This window comes from Plectropomus leopardus, chromosome 19 (assembly GCF_026936395.1).
Source record: "Plectropomus leopardus strain MGB_pleo_1.0 chromosome 19, ASM2693639v1, whole genome shotgun sequence".
In the NCBI taxonomy this organism is placed as follows: Eukaryota; Metazoa; Chordata; class Actinopteri; order Perciformes; family Serranidae; genus Plectropomus; species Plectropomus leopardus.
In genome coordinates this window covers 16,967,457-16,980,863 of record NC_142194.1, presented here as the reverse complement: position 1 = coordinate 16,980,863, position 13,407 = coordinate 16,967,457, and the positions used below count along the sequence as shown (strand labels likewise).

Genomic DNA, 13,407 nt, shown 5'->3' with positions numbered 1-13,407 from the left:
GTGCTTGTGTGTGTACATATATAATGTTATGTGTGTATGTGTATGACTTTGTTTATTGTTGCTCATCAGTAAAGACATTGTTGGAACGAAATGTGTCACTTGTCCCCCCTTATCGACCCTCTCCTCACATTCATACAAGCTTTCAATGTAATGAGTCATGTTCTCGGGTATGATGATGTGCCTACAAAGAAGGGTCTGCTTACGATCACCACTCTCAGATCCTAATTTTTGCCTTGACTAAAAATTGTGCAGCCTTTTGTTTTTGTTTATGTAACATAACAAATATGTAATTTACATTATTATATCCCAGCAGTATATGGCTTTTGTTTTTGGTCATTTTAATAAATTATATGATATAGTAATATAGTTACTGATCACAATAGAAAAGAGAAAAACAAGAAGTTCAAAAATACAGAAAGCTAAAAATACAACACAAAACAGAATATATAATGTAAACGGAGGAGAAGAAGTATATGGCAATTTTTATTCCGAATAGGACTATTTAAACATTAGCTGAGAGAACATTAGGTCGTTTACGGATTTTTTGTTCATGCACAAATAAATATACAATCTATTGACTGAAAATGCTTACAATGTCTAAAATATGCCATGCGTCTCCAACACAAGAGGTGGCAGTAGAGATGCACAGAGAGACTGAACACACAAGCGAGCTAGCATAAAAAGCTAACGTTAGCAGGGGGAGGGTCTGTTTTGTGTAGAGTAAACAAGATAAAGCCAGTTACAGTAACAACTGGCGAAGTCCTGGCGAAACGGAGCAGCGCTACTTTCACAGACCAAGTAAGTGACAAATTAACTTAATAGAGTTTGATAATCATATTTTAGCCACGGCCAGGTTCAGCTCACTTCTGTCTGAGTCTGTTACGTTTAGTGGATGCTAACATTAGCTAAAGCTAGTGACTTTAGCTTGCTGACAACGCTATCATTCTTGTTCCAAGTCAACAAACAAGGTGAAGTCGGAGGTTTGGGGGATAAATGTGTTATCCTTACATGAACTAACGTCGTTTTATTTAACTGAGTTTTAGACGACTTCGGCTCACTACAACAGGACGGATCAGAATGTGCTAACATTACGAAGCTGAAGTTTGCTTTAGAGTCGTAGATTCAGAGATAAGGGGAAAAGTAACGCTGTTTATTGACAGATCCTCGGCTTTTTGCACTGCTTGCCGCCTTAAAAGCATGTTAGACATTTAATGTAAAGTCTCGACGCTGTCTGAAACACATTGTCACATTGTAAAACATCTATTCTGTTTGGGGAAAAAGGCAAAAATAAGAATATGTTGTTGTTTTTTGTTCGTCGACCACGTTGGACCTGCTTTTTACCAAAAGCCACTATATTTAGATATCCCAAAGTGGCTAAAGATTGCTTAAAACACAATTTCAGTTTTGTGAAACCTATACTCCAATAGTGATAATGCAATATAGAGAGATTTCTCTTCTAACGCTCCTCTTGACTGCTGAGTCGGAAGCGAACATCAGCGTCGTGCTAACATTAGCGTAACCTTCTCAACACCTGACGAGAAACGTTACAACCCACCTAAGGTCGGTCAAACACATGACCACAGTCTGGCTGATGTTTGACTGAACCCTTTAAACACCGGTTATATAAAAGCTGACCAGCAAAGGCTTGCAGGATTTTGATAAGATCACTTCACAGGGCGAGTGGACAAAACCGTTTGTTATTTAAGTGACCTGGCTGAAAAGTGGCAGAGGTAAGAGTGTTTCTCGTATGGTCTGTTTTGTGCTAGAAAACGGGAGACCTCTCTGAAGTTAAGTGATCACATTAGCTTGTGTGAGATTTCTTTATCCATGTATCAGTCACACTGAGTGCTGTATTTTTGTGTTTTAGAAATGCAGTCTGTGGTCAAACAAAACCTCCATTCAGAGACTGAAGGAGACATCAACAAGCTCATCAACCTGAAGCTCAATGCATCCTACGCCTACCTGGCTCTGGTATGATTTCTGTAGCACTAATATTCATCCACAACAGTATAGTCCCTCTATTTGTAATGCTATGTAGAGTACTGTGAGATTTGTTGTTGAAGCATAGTTGTATTGAAGTCAATCTTTAGTGTGAAACATGGTATCATACCAACAAAACAAAAAGTAGGGAATCAATATTGAATTTTGGATATGTATTGAGTGAAACCTGATGCAAATATGCCACGATAGGACAATATTAGCATTATACATCTCATATTTCCTGCCCAAAAGAGAGTCCAAGCCATGTTACGTGGACAGGGAGGTCACACTAAATACTTGAAACTTTAGCTTGTTGAAGTTGTTTTATTCTAACATATTTGCATTTTTAATACTCTATACATATGTTACTGTATGTTCTGGTTTTATTTTTGTAAAGAGACAATTGAGAAATAAATATGAATGATCATTATAAACTTGCCAGAATAAACTTTTAGGTGGCCTAATGCTTTTACTACTTTACATCTCTGTATTTAATTATTTTTTTCTGCACTGGAATAAAACAAGAAAACTGTTCTCTCGTATGATTCTTATTTTCTAATTGGGTTTCTTCACTGTAATCCTTGAAAACCATGTTTCTCTTATCTTTTCTAGGGTATGTATTTTGACAGGGATGATGTAGCCCTGCCGAAATTCTCTACTTTTTTCCTGGAGCGCTCGGTGAAGGAGAGGGAACAGGCTGAGAAGCTGCTGGAATATCAGAACATGAGAGGAGGACGGATTTTGCTTCAGACCATTGCCGTAAGTGCACAGTGTCTGTTTTTGTTTGTGCTTTTGGGGGATTTCTGGGGGCAGGGGCATTTTCAAGCCATTATAAGGGTTCCTGCAGGTTAAGGCAAGTTACAGCTAAACTTTTTGAAACGTGAAATTGAAGACCAGTAGTACTCACATCTAGATTGGAGGATGAAACCATGAACAAAATCAATTACTGAGGGTTAGGGATATTTTGTCCAAATTTTTATTGTGACATAAAACATTTTAGTCAAATTTTAAAAATAAGATGATCTACCTAAATTGCTGCTGTTGTTTTTGTTTTTTTCCACATCTATTTTTTTAGATGTGGCAATGTCCAGGGGTATTTTCCGTTCCTCTGTCCTGATCTTAAGAGTCCTTAATGTAAAAGGCTTTCAGTAAACTATTTTAAAACAGATATTACCAGTTTTTCAGACTTTACAATGCAAAATCAGGAAAAAAAAAGATTCACAAAATCGCACTTCCATATCTGAGCATTTTTAAGACTTTTGAGTTTGCATTAATGAATTCATTGCGTTTTTAAGATTTTCATTGTGGAAGATCATTCCTGTTGTTTATGTGTTTATCCAAGTTTCAACTTTCTGTTCTAGAAACCAAGTAGAGAGGATTGGAGAGGTGGTCTGGACGCAATGTCCTTTTCCCTGGACTACCAGAAATCCATGAACACGTGTATTCTTGATGTGCACCGCAGAGCTGGTGTGTGCTCTGACCCTCATGTAAGTCCGGCACTGTTTGATAGATAAAACTGCTGCATGTCATCAGACTCTCAGCTGTGAGATAGGTAAAAATTAGAAAACAATTAAGCTACACTTTTGCATGTTTGTAATGCTTTTTTTGTGTAAGGTCAGTACTGAGTAAGATTTGAGGATGTTTAGTCTGTTAACTTTGTCCTAATGTTTTACCTGTTTGACCACCTTTGTAGCACTGCTTCCCATCTTACTCACTATTATCTGTCTTACCTCTTTCGAAGCTATGTGACTTCCTCGAGCAGCACTTCCTCACCGACAGCCACGACACCATCAAGAAGCTTGGCGATTATGTTGGCAGTCTGACCCGCATCACAGCTTCTGAGACACACGGCCCTATGGGAGAATACCTCTTTGATAAGCACACTCTGTAAAGGTCACTCCGGTACAGTTAAATAAGCTCCACATTTAAAAGATATATTGAGTTCAGAGGGCATATCCCTCACACACTGTGTTCTACTCCATTACAAAACGTACAATATTTTTACCGTTTACGAGTAACATCTTGTACAAATGGTGCGAGAAAAGGTCAAAGCAAAATAACAAAAAATACCTCAATTTTTCTTGAAAAACAACATTCAGAAAATAATGTTCTCATTAAGATGGTGCTAAAACTACCATTTTCCTCAGCTGTTAAAATGAGGCACTCGTCCATTTCGACTCTGTTGTATCATGTGTCATGCATTCCACTTGTCAGAGGTTTTAACATTCACCAATATTTTTTAAAATGAGTCAAATAATTTAAAGATTTGGAATATCACTGAACAGTTGAATAAAGCCAGATTTTGCTGACAAATAAGTTTTGCTAGTCTCGTTATTTTGCATCCATTTTAACAGTTTAACTATGCCTAAATGTTCAGACAGGTGGTCATCTGAACTGTCATATAATCTATTAAAACTTTCTGTACTTTCCCCCCAGTTTTGTCTACCCCTAAAGAACAGTGTAAAGATAACAGTGGGACTTTGCTTAGTCACTGTTGGGTGGAAGCTTAATGTTTAACATTAGGGGACCAGACAGCTTGTGGTTAAAAATGTAAATGCTGCTTCTTAGTAAATTACATGTTTCAGTAAAGATAAGATTAAGGTACGGGAGTATGTCAACGAGTGCATCACAGCCAGGCATAGAACACTAATAGTGTTTGCAATCTACAGAAATCAGTATGACAAAACATCAAAAATAGCTGAAAATAGCCATTTTTTAAAAGGTTTACTATGCAGGATTTTTCCTAAAAAAATTTTAAAGACTCATACACAAGTAACCCCCCTCATCACTTATGACCCACTAGAACTGTGTTTTTCTGAAGAGACTCTGCCCCTGCCTGGATTTTCTTGTTTTCTGTGCTCAGGACGTTGAAAGGTCTGCACCCCCACAGTGCTCAGGTGAGGTTATGGCTTTATATAAAGGTAGAGAGGTGGCTTATTTACGCTCAGTTACGTACAGGAATGGACGGAGACTTCTGCCCGTACTCAGCATTCATTTAGTGAAACTTTTAACCCCACCCTTTAGTGTCCTCTTTTGGCTGTATCTATGTCATCAAAAAGGACACAATGAAGTATGAGGGTAGTGACATTTATAATGTTTGAAACAGAAGTATCTATTTTTGTATGTTTGAAACGGAAGTATCTATTTTTGTATGTTTGAAACGGAAGTATCTATTTTTGTATGTAAAGGGAGAATAAATTTCCCCTAATCAACAATCCTGCGTAGTATACCTTTACAGATTCCATCAATTCTCTTGTCAAAAAACTGATTTGGATCACATCAGTCTTTGACTAAGAGAAAATATTATGACTGAATGAGAGCAAAAATGTCTACAAAACATCATGAGGGTGTAATTATAATGGTCTTTAGCATTGTTGTGTATACTTAAAATCTAGATGACTGCCTCTGTAGGGATAAAAAGGTCCTATTAATTAGCTGAAGCCACATACTGACAAGAAACACTACAGGAGGAATATAACACAACTAAGTACAACAGCCCCGCTATAATAATTTTTGTCGCTTAGTTAGTGTTATTTTTCCATTTTGATGCCCTATGCGGTTTAGTTAGTTATCAGAGCAGGCTGTTGCATGTTGGATTGGAGCCACTGAGATCTCCAGATGTAGCAGTGCAAACATGTGGCAGGATGCCTGGGGATTACTGTTCACAGTGCTCTAAATACGGGTATGTGTTTTGTACAGTAAAATGGTAAGCCAAGGGATGGGGAGGATGGAATATCCACTCTCAGTGAAAGTTGGTGCGAGATTGACGATTGACTGCGAGGACAGCTATGCTGAGGGGATTAGCGAGGGGCCGGATGTACTACAATCTCTTCAATCTAATGGATCAACACAACCACCACTACCATGTTTCATCAGTCTAATGAACAGTCACTTTTCCTAATCATGCCTTCAACTCTTCAACGTGTGACTTTTTTAACAGTGGAGTCGTAATAAAAGAAAAGTTGACTGGTGCTTTTCATGCATTTGCGTTCAGAGACATACTGCAACAGATGTGTTGTCAGAATTCTCGTATCGGGAGGAGGGGTGGGGGGATTAAATCACAACACTGCTCTGGTGATTTGCCAGCGCTTTGGGTTTGATGGAAAGGGTTGCAGGGAGGCTGCTAGTCAGAGTCAGCGGCACTCCGGAGGAACATGGGTGTGTGAGGGTTACAACGGGCCAACAAGAAATACACTCTAAAACTAAAAGTTGCTCCAAGAGCTCTGTTGGTACAAAGGGGAATTAAAGGAACACAACAGGTAGGATAAATATGCATTGATTTTTAAACATTTCTGTTATGATTAAGTGCAAGAGCGCTAAAGTTCAATTGTATAGGAAAAAGTCTGGGTTATTCAATTTATTTTTTTTAATGAAAAAAAATCACATTTGGTTTTGAACATATCGACTTGAAGGACAGGTTAACCTCTTGGCTGGTTCTTTTGATGTGAATGATTTCTTCATAGTTTCCATTTCATCTGAACAAAATCTTCCTCCTCTAGTAACTGACTGAAAAGAATTACCCGTACATGTGTACAGATACCAATAATGTTTAAATTTCATTCAGCATCATCCTCTATTAAAAAGCCACTGCAACCAGATAAACAAGAAACTTGTCTTTGAGGTATTTCTGTGATTCCAACATAAATTTCAAATGTAACTTTTCGTGTACATTATAATCTACCATTTTTTTTTTTAATTTTAGAATGTATTGCGACGAGTATTGATGAAAACTAAAAATAAAAACATTGAGGATTCCCTGTAGCTTTTGCCACAATCAACTGTGCTTCCTAATAAATGCCCAAACAAAGACTTGCCTTTACCAGAAATCTCCAAAGGATGAAAAGTGAGGGATGAGACCAACCTCTATTTATTTAAGCTTTGGGAATCTGGGATTTTGGATTAATATTGTAACGCCACAGTTAAATCCAGTTACGTGCAGAGACAGTGACGAGAGAAAAATGGGAATGGGACAAACGTGGGAGTGAAAGTGTGGGTTATGGAGCTGGGGAGATGACAGAGAGAATGAGAGTAACAGAGGGATTAGGGTCAGCCATGTTGAGCATCTGGCTTAGAGATGTCCTATGCTCTTCAACTGTACTGCAACGCATGGACATAGGGATTACACAGAGCACGCATGAAGTTGTGTTAAATCTCACTGCAGGAGCCAACAGGACAGAGAACATAACAAAGTAACAATAACTGCACTGGTTCTGCTATTTTGACAGCTGACATGAGGTTGGCCAGCATTGGGGTTCGGGCCCGGAGGACTGCGGAGCCGTCTGAACCGGAGTCAGAGGAAGCAACAGAGCCGGCTCACCATGAGCACCATACAGAGCACCATGAGCACTCGCATACAGAGCATCACCCCGGCCACAACTACAACCACATGAAGGACAAGTTCATGAATGAACTCGGTCATCTGCCAAGTAAGCAGCTTCTAGACTAACCCTGGGTGATCAGATATCACATATTTTTGACTGATATTGTGGCGATATTGTAGGGTTGAGTATTGGCGCTTTCATCAAGAATTTACACAATGAGATTTTTGATAAATAATCTTTATGTAATGTGGATATAATGACTAAGGACCTGCCTGGAAAACACAAAATTAGGGGCTGGATGCTACTCTTGTGCCTACTATGTGCCAATTTTCAAAGAGCATGAAGGCAGGTTGCATCTGAAGTTGTTAAACAACTTTAACCACAGTATCATACCCTTTTAATCAGAAATCCCCATTTGGAGCTCATCTTTTTGTTTTTTTTTTAAATGTGTATTAGGCCTAAAATGTTGTCTGTGGGACAGAAGTAAAGCTCTAGGTAGCCTTGCACTAATATGATCAACCATCATAAACTGATATTTACATGACATGTGGCGTGCCTTCTGCGTGTCTACGTTGAAAACAATTGATTTGAAAAAAAAAAAACATGGCTTGTGAAATGACCCTAAGTGGAAAATATAAATAATAGAACAGTCTGGTAAATTAAAAAAAAAATACATCACTCTCCTGTAAAGCCTTTTTTTGGTAAAACCAGCCTTTAAAACCAGGAAAATACAACACTAATAATATTACCATATCCAAAATATAAGACGATATCTAGTCTCCAATCACAATATTGATGTAATATTGACACCCTGTTCTTGATTTTCATTTTGATTATTCATATTTGATAGACAAATTCCACTGCCTCACAGAATTGACCTCATGATACCCAAATAATATTACTATAACTTTTAAAGGTTCAAGATATTGTGTTGAGTGTTCATGACATACTCAGCATAGAAATGATTTTATATGAATATCAGCTTGTTTTCCTACTCATTACACCAACCCTTGTCTATGCTGGTGTCCATGAATATGTAAGTGGAAAAACAGGATGAGAATATTGTTTTGCCATAAATTAACAACTACTGCTGAGGAGCTTTGAGTCAGGAACGTAATGGTGAACTGTGCTGCTGGGCAGTGTGGTTCCACAGGGCCACTCCCAGCTTAGACTGTATTATTATCTGATTGTGGAGAAGGGTGTTGCTGACAACACACATGCATGGTCAGCAAACCGTCTCCTGATAAACGACTACTTACAAAAATGTAAGGTCAAGAAATGCTTAAAAGAAAAGTAGTTCATGTTCTATAGAATATATGCTTATAGTGGATGCTATACATATTCAGCACATATCCTTATACATAACCTTTATATCTTTACTGTGTAATATTATTGTGCAATTTCCTACTGTACTTTATTTTATAACTTACTGCACAATATTTATTTATTTATGTATTTTTATGGTAAAATACTACACACCATGTGTGTATTACAGTTATCATTTGCAGCTAGAAATCATGGATGCACAGTATCAGTTTAAGTGAAAAGTGTGTATATATTGTGTATATAGATATAGATAGTGTATATATTTAATATCTTCATTTTATTTAACTTGTATTTTTGTGGTATTTTTTATGCTTACTTATTAGTCACTTAGACAGTTCTTCTGCTTTTTTATCTTTCTTTTACCTTTTTTGCTTGCGCTCTTGTACCACTCATAAAGACAGCGGTGGAGATGTGTAAAAAGTACTGATACTGTTGCCCTAATGTCATGTTTTTGTTTTGTTTTTTGAGGGAGGGGGTGGTGTGGGTTTATTTTTATATAATTACTATAACTGTTGTTTATTTTCTTTCTTTTTTTCAGGTACTGTCCTTGTCTACTTGATTTAAACTTGATTTGTCCTGTTTTCTTTTTGTATAAAACTGCTATAAATAAAACCTTTTGAGTTTGTGAATATCCCCATTATGGGAATATTATGATCTTATTCTCAACCATATAGTTTGAGCTGATGTAGATTCTAGGAGTAAATTATTTTAAGAAAAAAATGCTCTTTGATTTAACTCTGATGTGTGTGACTTTTAAAAATCCCTGCATAGATAGGATAGTGTTTAAAAATTAAGATGTATTCTTAAAGATTAGATTTAAATGCATGTTTTTATTTGTTTTGTTTTTTTGTTGTTGTTTGGGGCTCGAGAATTTTCAGTTTCACATTACTAACGTGAATGTAGCAGACGTCCACACCTTTTGGCCATAATAAGCATACTCTCATAGTGCAGACAATGAATACCGAGGAGTGAATTTACCTTTTTTAATTTACAGTTCCCGTGTGGGCAGTGGCAGCTATCGTCGTGCTCGTCCTGGTTTTGGTGGCGTGCTTCATCTTCTGTCTTTTCAAGAAATGCTTTGCGAAAAAGAAAAAGCCAAAGAAAGTGAGGGAGAGGAAAACAGGTCGCCGCAAAAAGGAAAAGGAAGGTGAAGGAGAGGCTGGAGAGAAGGTACGTCATTTCCAGTAACACGCTATTGTATTGCTCTTACCTGAGCTACAGTAGATGTTCATGATGAATATCACTGATGTGTTCATGTGGCAGGAGGGGGAGGTGAAGAAGGAAGGAGAGGAAGAGGAGAAAGAGCAGGAAAAGTTGGGTAAGCTGGAGTTCTCGTTGGACTACAACTTCACAGACGCCCAGGTAGGTCCTGTGTGGAAAAAAAAACAGTTTCATCAATGACATTCATATTAATGATTAATATAAAAGGGGCAGAATAACCAATAACTCCATGAGGAATTTCTTCACTCTTTTCATGACCTCGGATCACTCTTACACCTGTCTTTCTCTGAAGCTTATAGTGGGTATCCTTCAGGCTCAGGACCTTGCAGCTATGGACATGGGGGGGACCTCAGACCCCTATGTCAAAGTCTTTTTGTTGCCAGACAAAAAGAAGAAGTATGAGACCAAAGTCCAACGCAAGAATTTATGCCCCGTTTTCAACGAGACTTTCATTTTCAAGGTACCATGTGCCTCACGTCGTACCACTGTCGACTTGATGTTTGTCTGCGTTTTGTTTGTTCTTTCTTTTGTCTTTATGTCTCTGTCGCAGCTTGTGTTGGTGCTCCAGGTTGTTGATGACATGTCTCTTTTTACCCTCATGAAGCAGAAGTTTGGCCTATGTCTCTACTCCCCCTCGTCTTTAGTCTTTCATTCCCTGAATGGCGTCTGTCAAGGTATCCCTACCCCAAAAATACTGGATTGTTTTTTAATGTCTCCTGTCATTAAATGTTGTTTGTTTGTCACATGTAAAGTACACACTTATCTTACATTTACCTGCAGCTACTAAAGTTGGAATAATCACTCTTTCTAGATTCCGTATGCAGAGCTGGGTGGAAAGACTTTGGTGCTGCAAGTTTTTGACTTTGACCGTTTCTCCAAGCATGATATGATTGGCGAGATAAAAATCCCAATGAACAGTGTTGATTTGGGCCAGCCGATGCAACAATGGAGAGACTTGGAGAGTGGTGAGAAGGAGGAGGTACAGGATTTTTTTTTCTCTTTGTGAAATTCTTGCATGACCGTGTTGTTAACAATACTGTGGCTTGCATACTTCCATAAATTAGTGGTGTACCGGCTTTTAATTGTGAAAATAGAGTAGTTATAGCAGCAGATGGCTCTGCAGCAACAACACTGTCTGTGTGAACACTGCAGGCTTACAAGCCACAGTGGTTTAGCAAGATAGCCGTCACATGCTACGTACGCATGCAGTGTGGTGTGAGTGTTAAGTGACGAAAACGCAATAAATCTTACTTTCAGATGATTATAAACTTATAAAAACATGATACCATGTCTGCCCCTAAATCCCATACACCTAACCTTTAAACATTGTACCAGGTGATTCAATTTGGAAGATTAATATTTGCCTGGAATATATAGATATATATATACATAAACATTTATATTTACTAAATAACACATTTTGTGTCTTGCTTCTAAAAAGCAGCTATCACGAAGTTTCACAAAAGATTTTAATTATTTGATGAGACATAATGGTAATCCATAATATTTGCTTTTTAGCAGGAAAAACTGGGCGATATTTGCATTTCTTTACGATATGTCCCCACTGCTGGAAAACTGACCGTGAACATCATGGAGGCAAAGAACCTGAAGAAAATGGATGTTGGTGGTTTATCAGGTAATTGAGCTTCCTGCCACTTATCATTCTGTCAGATATTTGATTCATATCTCGGAAAACTGTGTCTCCTTTAGGAGTAAAATAGCCCAACAAAATAACTATATCACCTACTTTTCCTCTTCCCAAAGATCCATATGTTAAGATTGTTCTGCAGCAAAATGGGAAACGGATTAAGAAGAAAAAGACAACGGTCAAGAAAAACACGCTCAATCCTTACTTTAATGAGAGTTTCAGCTTTGATGTCCCCTTCGAGCAGATACAGGTAAACTGTGTCTTCATATCGCTTATCAATCTAAAAAATATAACAAATACTAAGTGTTGATATGTGGAATGGTTTGATCTGTCTTTCAGAAAGTGCAGGTCGTCATCACAGTGTACGACTACGATAAACTTGGGAGCAACGACCCCATTGGGAAAACCTTCATGGGTTATGGAGCTACAGGAGTTGGCCTGCGTCACTGGTCAGATATGCTCGCCAATCCCAGACGTCCAGTTGCCCAGTGGCACACTCTCCTGCCAGAGGAAGAAGTCGATGCGGCAGTCAAAGCAAAACCTCGTTAAAGTGGCACTTTTTTTCGATTATCAAGTACTGCTGACATGTTACGTATTGTCAATCCTGATGTTTTCTCAATTTTCTGTTTTCCATTTTGTGTTGTTTAAGATACTTTAATTTGTGTATGCATGTATATGTGTGATGTACAGACATTTTTTGATATTTGGTTGTTACTCGGCTTCCCCTGTTAACCTTATTCAGCACTGTAAACCAATATGACTTTGTATTTGTATAAATTGAAAACACTTATCTGTGAATGTGCATCTTTTGTGTATGCTCAGGCATGGAACTTATACAATTTAGATGCATAAAGGAAGGATCTAAGAGTTATTGTATTTTGAAAACTTACTCTACAGACACAGTGGAGCAGGGATACTTAACATACTTTAACCAGGAGCCAACTTTTCAACATTTGCTATCCTCACTCATCTTTTGCAAGAAATAAATATGGTAAGAGCAGCCCAAAACAGGTCAGGTGTACACACAGGACATTTGGGACAAAGTTCAGACTACTGTTAGGGGGACCTGGAGGTTCCTCCCTCTTTTTTTAATAAATGGTATCGATTTGATGCCTTTTACTGCAATCTTGAATCTTGCTTACGTTATAGATACAAAAAAATCCCATTGTTGATCAATTTATTTTTTCACAGGTCAGATTTGGTCCAGAGGCCGTGAGTTGAGTATATCTGTGGTAGAGCCTCTACATCTCATAATATAAAGTCCTGAAAAATGCTTGTTGTAATGATCCGGATCTTTTCAAATTAAAATAAACTCACAATTAACTGCTTCACCTCTAAGCTTCGCTCACTCTGATTTACCCTTGACTGACTGGCTTTCTTTTAAAAACATGATAAGAAGGTAATAAGTGAAAAAAAGAGTAAATGATCCAAGCATCTGCAAGAAATTAGTAAAAGATACAAGGTAAAAAACTGTAAGAGTTACACTGAAATACTGTAAGATAGAGAAAGACATTATGGATGGTACCCAATAATGTTTCACAATAACAATCAATTGGTCTTAACCCCTTGAAACCTGGGTTGACAACAGTTTTCTTGTGCTGAGTTCAGATGCCTTTCACAAGCTACTTAACCCTTTGATTCCTGTCATATTGGTTTGATTGCTTGAAAATATCGAGGGGATTAAAAGCAATGACCAACTTGGCACGAAATATCCCACAAATTGCAAGAAATGAGTAGACTGGGGAAATTAAAAAAAAAAATGCTAGTAAAAATGTTTAGAGAGCTATATTTCTAATTACCATATTTAGAATTTTTTTCTAAATTATTATAATTTGTAAGCAGATTTTTGGGAGATAGTTTTGTATTATTTTTGTTTAATTATTTTTCCATTTATTTATTTATAGCTAATTT

At 37.6% G+C, this 13,407-nt stretch overlaps 2 protein-coding genes across 4 annotated transcripts; both read left to right on the top strand.

The window, feature by feature from the left end:
• The first annotated feature begins 641 nt into the window (after positions 1-641).
• On the top strand, positions 642-4,296 carry LOC121958970 (ferritin, lower subunit). 2 transcript variants are annotated; one of them, XM_042508156.2, is made up of 5 exons: positions 642-798; positions 1,868-1,971; positions 2,593-2,739; positions 3,342-3,467; positions 3,722-4,296. In XM_042508156.2, exons 2-5 carry the CDS (start codon positions 1,870-1,872, stop codon positions 3,869-3,871), a joined length of 525 nt encoding a protein of 174 aa, XP_042364090.1. In that variant the 5' UTR covers positions 642-798; positions 1,868-1,869; the 3' UTR covers positions 3,872-4,296. The 2 variants fall into 2 exon arrangements, with proteins under 2 accessions (XP_042364090.1, XP_087925897.1); XM_088069771.1 differs by lacking the exon at positions 642-798 and adding an exon at positions 1,564-1,730.
• A 1,791-nt stretch (positions 4,297-6,087) lies between these two features.
• syt5b (synaptotagmin Vb) lies at positions 6,088-12,827 on the top strand. 2 transcript variants are annotated; one of them, XM_088070310.1, is made up of 9 exons: positions 6,088-6,239; positions 7,206-7,406; positions 9,622-9,797; positions 9,891-9,989; positions 10,141-10,308; positions 10,660-10,827; positions 11,370-11,484; positions 11,613-11,746; positions 11,836-12,827. In XM_088070310.1, the coding sequence occupies exons 2-9, from the start codon at positions 7,211-7,213 to the stop codon at positions 12,043-12,045; spliced, it is 1,266 nt and encodes a 421-aa protein (XP_087926436.1). In that variant the 5' UTR covers positions 6,088-6,239; positions 7,206-7,210; the 3' UTR covers positions 12,046-12,827. The 2 variants fall into 2 exon arrangements, with proteins under 2 accessions (XP_087926436.1, XP_042364240.1); XM_042508306.2 differs by having other exon boundaries at positions 11,367-11,484.
• The last annotated feature ends 580 nt before the right edge of the window (positions 12,828-13,407 follow it).